Source organism: Chanodichthys erythropterus, chromosome 14, assembly GCF_024489055.1.
Source record: "Chanodichthys erythropterus isolate Z2021 chromosome 14, ASM2448905v1, whole genome shotgun sequence".
Taxonomy (NCBI): Eukaryota; Metazoa; Chordata; class Actinopteri; order Cypriniformes; family Xenocyprididae; genus Chanodichthys; species Chanodichthys erythropterus.
In genome coordinates this window covers 26,819,525-26,832,648 of record NC_090234.1, presented here as the reverse complement: position 1 = coordinate 26,832,648, position 13,124 = coordinate 26,819,525, and the positions used below count along the sequence as shown (strand labels likewise).

The 13,124-nt window shown below is 36.6% G+C and overlaps 1 protein-coding gene across 1 annotated transcript in view; it reads left to right on the top strand.

Moving 5' to 3' along the window:
• htr2aa (5-hydroxytryptamine (serotonin) receptor 2A, genome duplicate a) overlaps positions 1-12,114 on the top strand; it is a 35,532-nt gene extending 23,418 nt beyond the window's left edge. Inside the window, exon 3 of the mRNA XM_067410091.1 lies at positions 11,309-12,114. Within this exon, the coding sequence (XP_067266192.1) occupies positions 11,309-12,114 (806 nt within the window). The remainder of the gene's footprint in view (positions 1-11,308) is intronic.
• Positions 12,115-13,124: the final 1,010 nt, after the last annotated feature.

The window sequence follows — 13,124 nt, the reverse complement described above, 5'->3', positions numbered from 1 at the left end:
CATTCAAGTACAAATAACGTGATAAAGACGTTACAAGAACGTTGTTATGAGAACGTTTTCGCTCAACATTACGAGAACATCAGTCAAGTACAAATAACGTAATAAAGACATTACAAGAACGTTGTTATGAGAACGTTTTTGATCAACATTATGAGAACATCAGTCAAGTACAAATAACGTGATAAAGACGTTACAAGAACGTTGTTATGAGAACGTTCTCATTCAACATTATGAGAACATCATTCAAGTACAAATAACGTGATAAAGACGTTACAAGAACGTTGTTATGAGAACGTTTTCGCTCAACATTACGAGAACATCAGTCAAGTACAAATAACGTGATAAAGACGTTACAAGAACGTTGTTATGAGAACGTTCTCATTCAACATTGTGAGAACATCAGTCAAGTACAAATAACGTGATAAAGACGTTACAAGAACGTTGTTATGAGAACGTTCTCATTCAACATTGTGAGAACATCAGTCAAGTACAAATAACGTGATAAAGGCGTTACAAGAGCGTTGTTATGCGAACGTTCTCATTCAACATTGTGAGAACATCAGTCAAGTACAAATAACGTGATAAAGACGTTACAAGAACGTTGTTATGAGAACGTTCTCATTCAACATTGTGAGAACATCGTCAAGTACAAATAACGTGATAAAGACGTTACAAGAACGTTGTTATGAGAACGTTCTCATTCAACATTGTGAGAACATCAGTCAAGTACAAATAACGTGATAAAGACATTACAAGAACGTTGTTATGAGAACGTTTTTGATCAACATTATGAGAACATCAGTCAAGTACAAATAACGTGATAAAGACGTTACAAGAACGTTGTTATGAGAACGTTTTTGATCAACATTATGAGAACATCAGTCAAGTACAAATAACGTGATAAAGACGTTACAAGAACGTTGTTATGAGAACGTTCTCATTCAACATTGTGAGAACATCGTCAAGTACAAATAACGTGATAAAGACGTTACAAGAACGTTGTTATGAGAACGTTCTCATTCAACATTGTGAGAACATCAGTCAAGTACAAATAACGTGATAAAGACATTACAAGAACGTTGTTATGAGAACGTTTTCGCTCAACATTACGAGAACATCAGTCAAGTACAAATAACGTAATAAAGACATTACAAGAACGTTGTTATGAGAACGTTTTCGCTCAACATTACGAGAACATCAGTCAAGTACAAATAACGTAATAAAGACGTTACAAGAACGTTGTTATGAGAACGTTCTCATTCAACATTGTGAGAACATCAGTCAAGTACAAATAACGTGATAAAGATGTTACAAGAACGTTGTTATGAGAACGTTCTCATTCAACATTGTGAGAACATCGTCAAGTACAAATAACGTGATAAAGACGTTACAAGAACGTTGTTATGAGAACGTTCTCATTCAACATTGTGAGAACATCGTCAAGTACAAATAACGTGATAAAGACGTTACAAGAACGTTGTTATGAGAACGTTCTCATTCAACATTGTGAGAACATCAGTCAAGTACAAATAACGTGATAAAGACGTTACAAGAACGTTGTTATGAGAACGTTTTTGATCAACATTATGAGAACATCAGTCAAGTACAAATAACGTGATAAAGACGTTACAAGAACGTTGTTATGAGAACGTTTTCGCTCAACATTACGAGAACATCAGTCAAGTACAAATAACGTGATAAAGACGTTACAAGAACGTTGTTATGAGAACGTTCTCATTCAACATTGTGAGAACATCAGTCAAGTACAAATAACGTGATAAAGACGTTACAAGAACGTTGTTATGAGAACGTTCTCATTCAACATTGTGAGAACATCAGTCAAGTACAAATAACGTGATAAAGACGTTACAAGAACGTTGTTATGAGAACGTTCTCATTCAACATTGTGAGAACAACAGTCAAGTACAAATAACGTGATAAAGACGTTACAAGAACGTTGTTATGAGAACGTTTTTGATCAACATTATGAGAACATCAGTCAAATAAAATAACGTGATAAAGACGTTTCAAGAACGTTGTTATGAGAACGTTTTCGCTCAACATTACGAGAACATCAGTCAAGTACAAATAACGTAATAAAGACATTACAAGAACGTTGTTATGAGAACGTTTTTGATCAACATTATGAGAACATCAGTCAAGTACAAATAACGTGATAAAGACGTTACAAGAACGTTGTTATGAGAACGTTCTCATTCAACATTATGAGAACATCATTCAAGTACAAATAACGTGATAAAGACGTTACAAGAACGTTGTTATGAGAACGTTTTCGCTCAACATTACGAGAACATCAGTCAAGTACAAATAACGTGATAAAGACGTTACAAGAACGTTGTTATGAGAACGTTCTCATTCAACATTGTAAGAACATCAGTCAAGTACAAATAACGTGATAAACACGTTACAAGAACGTTGTTATGAGAACGTTCTCATTCAACATTGTGAGAACATCGTCAAGTACAAATAACGTGATAAAGACGTTACAAGAACGTTGTTATGAGAAAGTTTTTGATCAACATTATGAGAACATCAGTCAAGTACAAATAACGTGATAAAGACGTTACAAGAACGTTGTTATGAGAACGTTCTCATTCAACATTGTGAGAACATCGTCAAGTACAAATAACGTGATAAAGACGTTACAAGAACGTTGTTATGAGAACGTTCTTATTCAACATTGTGAGAACATCAGTCAAGTACAAATAACGTGATAAAGACGTTACAAGAACGTTGTTATGAGAACGTTCTCATTCAACATTGTGAGAACATCGTCAAGTACAAATAACGTGATAAAGACGTTACAAGAACGTTGTTATGAGAACGTTCTCATTCAACATTGTGAGAACATCAGTCAAGTACAAATAACGTGATAAAGACATTACAAGAACGTTGTTATGAGAACGTTTTTGATCAACATTATGAGAACATCAGTCAAGTACAAATAACGTGATAAAGACGTTACAAGAACGTTGTTATGAGAACGTTTTCGCTCAACATTACGAGAACATCAGTCAAGTACAAATAACGTAATAAAGACATTACAAGAACGTTGTTATGAGAACGTTTTCGCTCAACATTACGAGAACATCAGTCAAGTACAAATAACGTAATAAAGACGTTACAAGAACGTTGTTATGAGAACGTTCTCATTCAACATTGTGAGAACATCAGTCAAGTACAAATAACGTGATAAAGACGTTACAAGAACGTTGTTATGAGAACGTTCTCATTCAACATTGTGAGAACATCAGTCAAGTACAAATAACGTGATAAAGAAGTTACAAGAACGTTGTTATGAGAACGTTCTCATTCAACATTGTGAGAACATCGTCAAGTACAAATAACGTGATAAAGACGTTACAAGAACGTTGTTATGAGAACGTTCTCATTCAACATTGTGAGAACATCAGTCAAGTACAAATAACGTGATAAAGACGTTACAAGAACGTTGTTATGAGAACGTTCTCATTCAACATTGTGAGAACATCAGTCAAGTACAAATAACGTGATAAAGACGTTACAAGAACGTTGTTATGAGAACGTTCTCATTCAACATTGTGAGAACATCGTCAAGTACAAATAACGTGATAAAGAAGTTACAAGAACGTTGTTATGAGAACGTTTTTGATCAACATTATGAGAACATCAGTCAAGTAAAATAACGTGATAAAGACGTTTCAAGAACGTTGTTATGAGAACGTTTTCGCTCAACATTACGAGAACATCAGTCAAGTACAAATAACGTAATAAAGACATTACAAGAACGTTGTTATGAGAACGTTTTTGATCAACATTATGAGAACATCAGTCAAGTACAAATAACGTGATAAAGACGTTACAAGAACGTTGTTATGAGAACGTTCTCATTCAACATTATGAGAACATCATTCAAGTACAAATAACGTGATAAAGACGTTACAAGAACGTTGTTATGAGAACGTTTTCGCTCAACATTACGAGAACATCAGTCAAGTACAAATAACGTGATAAAGACGTTACAAGAACGTTGTTATGAGAACGTTCTCATTCAACATTGTGAGAACATCAGTCAAGTACAAATAACGTGATAAACACGTTACAAGAACGTTGTTATGCGAACGTTCTCATTCAACATTGTGAGAACATCGTCAAGTACAAATAACGTGATAAAGACGTTACAAGAACGTTGTTATGAGAACGTTTTTGATCAACATTATGAGAACATCAGTCAAGTACAAATAACGTGATAAAGACGTTACAAGAACGTTGTTATGAGAACGTTCTCATTCAACATTGTGAGAACATCGTCAAGTACAAATAACGTGATAAAGACGTTACAAGAACGTTGTTATGAGAACGTTCTCATTTAACATTGTGAGAACATCAGTCAAGTACAAATAACGTGATAAAGACATTACAAGAACGTTGTTATGAGAACGTTTTTGATCAACATTATGAGAACATCAGTCAAGTACAAATAACGTGATAAAGACGTTACAAGAACGTTGTTATGAGAACGTTTTCGCTCAACATTACGAGAACATCAGTCAAGTACAAATAACGTAATAAAGACATTACAAGAACGTTGTTATGAGAACGTTTTTGATCAACATTATGAGAACATCAGTCAAGTACAAATAACGTGATAAAGACGTTACAAGAACGTTGTTATGAGAACGTTCTCATTCAACATTATGAGAACATCATTCAAGTACAAATAACGTGATAAAGACGTTACAAGAACGTTGTTATGAGAACGTTTTCGCTCAACATTACGAGAACATCAGTCAAGTACAAATAACGTGATAAACACGTTACAAGAACGTTGTTATGAGAACGTTCTCATTCAACATTGTGAGAACATCGTCAAGTACAAATAACGTGATAAAGACGTTACAAGAACGTTGTTATGAGAACGTTTTCGCTCAACATTACGAGAACATCAGTCAAGTACAAATAACGTAATAAAGACGTTACAAGAACGTTGTTATGAGAACGTTTTCATTCAACATTGTGAGAACATCAGTCAAGTACAAATAACGTGATAAAGACGTTACAAGAACGTTGTTATGAGAACGTTCTCATTCAACATTGTGAGAACATCGTCAAGTACAAATAACGTGATAAAGACGTTACAAGAACGTTGTTATGAGAACGTTTTTGATCAACATTATGAGAACATCAGTCAAGTAAAATAACATGATAAAGACGTTTCAAGAACGTTGTTATGAGAACGTTTTCGCTCAACATTACGAGAACATCAGTCAAGTACAAATAACGTAATAAAGACATTACAAGAACGTTGTTATGAGAACGTTTTTGATCAACATTATGAGAACATCAGTCAAGTACAAATAACATGGTAAGAACGTTCCAGCAATGTTGTTCTAAGAATGTTTCCTCTCAACGTTATGAGAATGTATTTTAACTATGAAAACATTATAAGAATGTTCCTGAAACATTATTTTAGAAATGTTTTTTTCTCACACTTACAAAACTTTTACATAACGTTAGTGAAAGTTATGGAAACGTTCCCTGTTAGCTGGGATGTTTCCCTCAGCACAGTAAGCACTTGTTGTTTGTATTTTGCCCGCGATGCGGTCAGAACTGGAGTTTGAATTCGAACACATGAAAAAATACAATTGTTATTATGATATACACTCGGAGCGCGCATATGATCGGTTTCAGCGCGGAGCTAAGCTTTGTGTTTAACAAGTCATGTGGATCCTAGCTCATTTAGAGAATAAAGTACCCGTGTTTAAAGTTTTTATATACATATTTCACACATTCTCCTGCACCAAACATGAACCAGCACGGTGTATGCACACATATTCTTCAAATGAATTATATGTGCAAACTGGACACTCATACAATGGTGTATCTGAACGCGATGACACGATTATTCTGATGAACAAAAGACTTAGAGAATGGACCAAATTAAACTCTTTATTCTTTCTCTGTTAAGCTATGTGTTGTTTATCATGAGACTGTAGTGCTTGTAAACGTAATGAAAGTATTATTAGCCCTTTTAAATATTCTTTCGCATTTCTCCCTTGTGCTTGGGAGTTTGTTGTCATTTTTCTCCGTGCTCACATATTAATATTCATTATTCTGTATCATGAGTGTGTTCTATGTCTGTGTCTCATTGGTTGTTCTCTTCCCTATTTCCCCCTCTACACTCCCACTTTTCCCGAGCTTTACACATCCATTTTTACAGACTTTTTCCAGCTCAGAGGTGTGAACGACCAGGCTAAAACAGGGGGGGTTCATGACCCTTTAACAGAATGTTCCCACACGGTCCTCTGTTGGTTATTTAATAACGTTTCCGATACGAGTTTAGGGGGACGTTCTATTTTGGTTATTATATGGTCGTGCGAGAATGTTACAAAGAGGACATTTGGGAAGCTATCAGAACGTCCTAATAGTCCCCTAAACATTCCCAGGACGTCCTGAATGTTCCCTGAAGGTCCACCAAATAACGTCCCCCAACCCTTGAACTCCACATTGTGCCCGTCTCTAAACATTCTGGGAACGTTACTAGGTGACAGGTTACCCCGCTAGAAATTTTACATTCCCGGAACATTCTCAGAATGTTCCCACTGTTACGACGTTGTCTAGTAACGTTCCCAGAACGTTCAGAGACGGTCACGATGTGGAGTTCTTTTAAGGGTTGGAGAACGTTATTTGGTAGACCTTCAGGGAACATTCAGGACGTTCTGGGAATGTTTAGGGGACTATTACTATAGGACGTTCTGTTAACTTCCCAAATGTCCTGTTATGTTCTCGCGTGACCGTAAAATAACCAAAATAGAACGTCGCCCTAAACTCATATCGGGAATGTTAATAAATGACCAATAGAGGACCGTGTGGGGATGTTCTGTTAATGTCCCAAATTTTTGTAACTTTGTAACGTTCTTATGTGACCATAAAATTTAACCAAAATGGAATGTCCCCCTAAAGTCATATAAGGAACCTTGAACTGCAGCACTTTCACTACTAAAAAAGGATATTTTAGGAACATCCTGAATGTTCTGTAAAGCTTCAGAATTTTTGTCACCAATGTTGCGCAAGGTGGGTGTTCAACATGTGTGTTTTATAGAAAATAATGTTTCTAGTCACCGTTATGGAGGTGAGCATTTGCTTTAGATGTGTTCTTGATTCTTGATATGTTGATGTTAGATTTTCACTGACTGCTTTAACTCTGTTTTCAAAACATGCTTGTTACAGCAAAATTTGCCAAAGAAATGATCCGATGAAAGATGGATTTGGTTGTTAGTAATGGTGAGCCAATCATCATGCATGACCTGATTCACTGATTCTATTCAGACACTAAACTCTGAGCGTGCTGACTTTTAGCTAAGCATTAATGTTTTTTTTTTCTTTCTCTTTTAAGATTTATTAAACAGACAAAATTTTGATCAGTGTTTTTTAGACTCGCACAGACATCTATCAGTGTATGAACCTCAACAATGGTGACAATAAATGAATTTTTTTTTTTTTTTTGTGACTTTAGCAGCTTGTTTTGTGATGTTCAGAGTTAATCTGTTTATCTGAAAATGTTGTCACCATTGTTGAGGATCATATGCAGAATCTTGATGTCTGTGTGAATCTACATATTCCTGAATAATTTCTACATGGTGATTAAAACTTTATCAAAACAGGATTTTATGAGTTATCATAGAACTACACCATGAAAGAAATACACCATGAAAGAAATACAACATTCAGTGATCATTGAATAATATGAAATTATTAACAATGAGCAACCAAGTCCATTTGATAAGATTTTTTTGCTCACAAAAGTGTTTTATAAAGGCACTGTGACAATATCAGTCCTTGAAAAGTTTGTTTAAATTAGAAATATTAGTTAAAACATCAAGGGTCAGGAGCCCAACTAAAGCAAGCGCTTACCTCCGTAATGGTGACATGTATAAATTTTGATAAATCATCAACACCTCATTAAGAAGTTTTGCATGAAAGAAACAAAGTCAGAGTGGTTTGTAATAAGTGAAGATGCTGAGATCTAGAGAGATAGATTTTTTTAAATTAATTTTTTTAACTGCTTATTTTGGGGCATCATTAACTATGCACTGATTCAGACAGCGGCCCCTTTAAATCTCACGCTCCCTGCCCCCTGAGCTCTCGACTATAATACAGTGCATTTACAAAGTTCACACAGCTAATATAACCCTCAAATGGATCTTTATAAGATGTTCATCATGCATGCTGCATGCATGCTTCGGATCATGTGAGTATAGTATTTATTTGGATGTTTACATTTGATTCTGAATGAGTTTGATAGTGCTCTGTGGCTAACGGGCTAATGCTACATTGTTGGATAGATTTATAAAGAATGAAGATGTGTTTATGAATTATACAGACTGCAAGTGTTTAAAAATTAAAATAGCGAAATAGCTCTCTTGTCTCCGTGAATACAGTAATAACCCACACAGCAAAAGGACTCTGTGGCGGATCCACCGTGGAGGTATCGCGCAGAGGTGGAAAGTCCAGGGCTAAAAAAGTAAAAGTCCTGCCATATTTTTTTTTCCACCCACTGAAGCGGTGTTAAAGTTAATGAGATAATTAAGTAAATAATTGAGTGATGATTGAGCATTATTGAAGACACCTGATGATAACAACCAGAATCACCAAAGGAGAAAATCACAATTTTTAAGCCACCATCACAGAGGTCAGGGTTTGCTTTAGTTGAGCTCTTGACCCTTGACTTTTTAATATTAAAATTTATTTGGGCAGTTTTAACTGCATTAAAACCAACCAGACAAAGTTAAAAGATCAGGTGGTGTTGGTTATTTTTTCACATTATCATTATTTGATCTGAATCACTGAACTCATTTAGAGCTCAATCTCTGAGTTAGATTTACATTATTGATTACAGCAGCACTGTGATTCTACAGTGGAAGATTTTTTTTTTTTTTTTTTTCAAAAATAATTCAAGCATCAAAAATTGTTCATAGAAACAAAAAAAAAGGCTTTCATTTAGACATAGACATCAAGAATCAGCCTGTGAATCTCAACAATGGTGAGAATAATAAAGCATGTTGCAGTGCATTCTGGGTGCCACCAATCAAAACTCATCCACGGCTCCCATCATGCATTGCTGCATGAATAAATTATGAGCTGAATTGTCTTAGTAATTTCTTTATTCTCACTGTTTTTCTGTGACTTTTTAGTAGCTTGTTTTCTAGTGTTCATCAGTTGATCAGTTTATCAGAATATGTTACTTGTCACCGTTCTTGAGATTCATACGCTGATTCTTGATGTCTGTGTGTGCCCAAAAAAAATCAGAACAACTTTTAAGAAATCCTTCATATTTCATTGATAAAACTGATCTTCTGTATAATCACAGTGCTGCTGTAACCAATAATGTAAATCTAACTCAGAGATTGGGCTCTAAATGAGTTCAGATCAAATAATGATTATGTGAAAACATTACCAACACCACCTGATCATCTTTTCTCTTTGCTTGTCTGGCTGTTACAACTCAGTTACAGCAGCCCAAACAAAATCCAATGTTAAAAAGTGAAGGGTCGAGAGCCCAACTAAAGCAAACCATGACCTCTGTGATGGTGGCTTAAAAATTGTGATTTTCTCCTTTGCCGATTCTGCTTGTTATCATCAGGTGTCTTCAATAATGCTGAATCGTCACTCAATTAATCACTTATTTATCTCATTCACTTTAACATTGCTTCAGTGGGTGAAAATATAGCAGGACTTTACTTTCTGACCCCTGGACTATACACCTCTGCCGCGAACGGACCCGTATCGGAGTCCACTTGCGCGCAGTGACGGATCTGTAACGAAGGCGGATCGTGGACCCCGCCTTGGCACCGCGCTGCATCCGCGATTAAAACCTTACCTCCGCGGCAAATTGATACAACCGTTACAGTAAAGGCGCGTGCGCACCCGCGGACCCGACATGGGTCCGCTCAAGACCCGCTGATTGACAGTAGAATTTATGGCGTCGCCCGGATGCGGACCTGATCCTCTGGGTGGCGACAAAACGAATGTGACAGTCACGCGGATTTGGCGACTTGAATGTGGATCCGCCTAGGAGTCCCCTGCTGTGTGGGAAATGATAGTAACTTTAACCACATTTAACAGTACATTAGCAACATGTTAACGAAACATTTAGAAAGACAATTTACAAATATCACTAAAAATATCATGATATCATGGATCATTTCAGTTATTATCGCTCCATCTGGATTTTTTGCTGTTGTCCTTGCTTGCTTACCTAGTCTGATGATTCAGCTCTGCACAGATCCAGATGTTAATACTGGCTTGTGTAATGCCTTGAACATGGGCTGGCATATGCAAATATTTGGGTCATACATATTAATGGTCCCGACTATTACATAACAGTCGGTGTTATGTTGAGATTCGCCTGTTTTCCGGAGGTCTTTTAAACAAATGAGACGTATGTCTTTTCCATGTACTGAACTCTTGTTATTCAACTATTCCAAGGTAAATTCATTTTTTGATTCTAGGGCACCTTTAAAGAAAAGGTTTCATAATAATAATCCAGGAAGTACCTATAAAGAGCTTTTTTTTTCTTTTCTGTAAGACATTAAAGAAAAAAATATTTTTTTGTTTGTACAGCCACTTCTGTTAATCGGTTTAGCTCTAATTTTCCTTAAAAGAACTCCACATCGTCTCTGAACGTTCTGGGAACGTTACTAGACAACGTCCTTAACACCAGTGAGGACGTTCTGAGAATGTTCTGGGAACGTAAAAGTTCTAGCGGGGTAATGAGTACAACACAACAAACAGTTGTTTATCCTGAGGATATGCATGTTCATTTATAGAACAGTCTGTCCATAAATTAAGGCCTTTTCTCTGGGCCTGACTCAAAATGACATTTGGATGCAGAGTTCTGCATAGCTGCATAGTTTCAAATCATAAAAGTCTTATCTGATCGTGTCCAAGAGGCTCTTGCCCAGACTGGTCTTCTCGGGGGATGGGGACAAAGTGAGTTTAAAGATTATTTGTTCAATATGACAAATAATTATGGCATTAATGCCATTAAAGAGAATAATGAATTGCATGTTAATGTGTTTTCTATAAAAGTTACGTTCATTTACGTTTGCTTGGACAAATGGACTGTGAAAAGGACATAGATAGAACAGATGCATATGTCATAAACAACTGCAGGCCACACAACGTTAGTGCTTTTGTGTGAAATAATCAACTGTCATCATTTTTTGCCACTGTGTTTTTTGGCCCGTCACAATTTCTGCAGACTAAACTAAACTACAAATGCACTTTCTTCCCTGTCTTTCTGCAGGCATCTCCATGCCAATCCCAGTGCTGGGTCTGCGCGATCACACCAAAGTTTTCAAGGATGGTAGCTGCCTATTGACTGACAATTCTTTTGTGTTGATTGGGTCCTTTGTGGCCTTCTTTGTGCCATTGACCATTATGGTGGTGACCTACTTCCTGACTATCAGTGCTTTGCAGAGTGAGGCTACGCTCTGCCTCGATCAGCTGGTGCCCAGGCCCAAATGGAGTACAGGATTCACTCTGAACTTCCTCCCTGGCCCATCGTTCTCACCCTCAGAGAAGAAACTCTTCTTGCGGCGCTCGTTGAGCCGCGAAGCAGGGACAGAGTCAGGGGTTGTGACGCCACCTTTCGGACGGCACAGCGTGCAGTCCATCAGCAATGAGCAGAAGGCCTCCAAAGTTCTGGGTGTGGTCTTCTTCCTGTTCGTGGTCATGTGGTGTCCCTTTTTCATCACAAACGTTTTGGCAGTGGTTTGCGAGCCGGCGGCGTGTGACACTGATATAATGAACGGACTGTTGAATGTGTTTGTGTGGGTTGGTTACCTTTCCTCCGCTGTTAACCCCCTGGTTTACACACTCTTCAACAAGACTTACCGCTCGGCCTTTGCTAGATATATCCGATGCCAGTTTCACGAAGAGAAGAAACCGCTACAGCTAATTCTGGTCAACACCATTCCACCACTGGCCTATCAGTCCACACACCTGCCGCTCACTGGATCAATAGGCAATGGGGATTTTTCTCTGCCCCTTCCCAATAAAAACCAACATCTGTCCAAAAGCCGTAAAAATGAGAGTGTCAGCTGCTTGTGAATTCCCTCAATGAACTCACTAAATGCCAACTGTAACCCTGGATTTTCTTCTGAGTTCGTGTTTGGCATTCTATCCTTCTTACCTTTAAAGAAATCAGCTTTGATTGGTCTAAAGTATTAGTATTCAAAGCCCAACTGCAGCTTTGAACAAACTGCATCACAGTCTATGACTTGATCACAGGGAACTGATACATCAAAAGACATTCGTCTGAATGGGATCTGTCCTTAGTACCATCAGTGTCAGTTGAATCAATGGGATAAAACTTCTCTGGTTATAAAAATTGTATATAAGTGTTAAGTCAGAGTTTCAGTTTGATGTCAAGACTTTTCATTTTTATGTAGCACTTTATATTCCAGAAGGCAAAGTCTAAATTCATGGGAGTTCAGCTGTGTTTTGTTTACAATGTCAGGTTTTTGGAAACAAGTGTGGATAAAAGTTGTGATGTGACTAGAGTTTTGTACTGTCAAACGATTGAGATGATGTAGTCTCGTTCATAAGATGGTGGTTTATCATTTTATATTTGCATTCAATGTCATGGAAAAGAACTACAAGAATCCTATAGAAGCCTGTTTCCACTTCAGAGTACAAACTAAATAAGGTAATTGTGAAATTAAGTTTAAAATAAGAAATAAAATAAAATTGTAAAATGATAAAGGTAAAAGATATAAAAGTACATATGTGAGATACACTACTTCTCAAACGTTTGGGGTTAGTAAGATTTTTAAATATTTTTGAAAAAACTTTCTTATGGTCACAAAGCCTGCATTTGTCTATATTGTAAAATATTGTAAAATATTCAGTTCAAAATAACAGATTTTTATTTTAATATACTGTATTTTAAAATGTAATTTATTCCTGTGATGACAAAGCTACATTTTCAGCAGTCATTACTACAGTCTTCAGTGTCACATTTGACTCTGAGGTGGAAATGGACTTCCATAGAAACCTCCTCAAATAAAGACTACAATCCAGATCAGAAAACATGCTGCTTGACCAGTATCTTTCTGGTG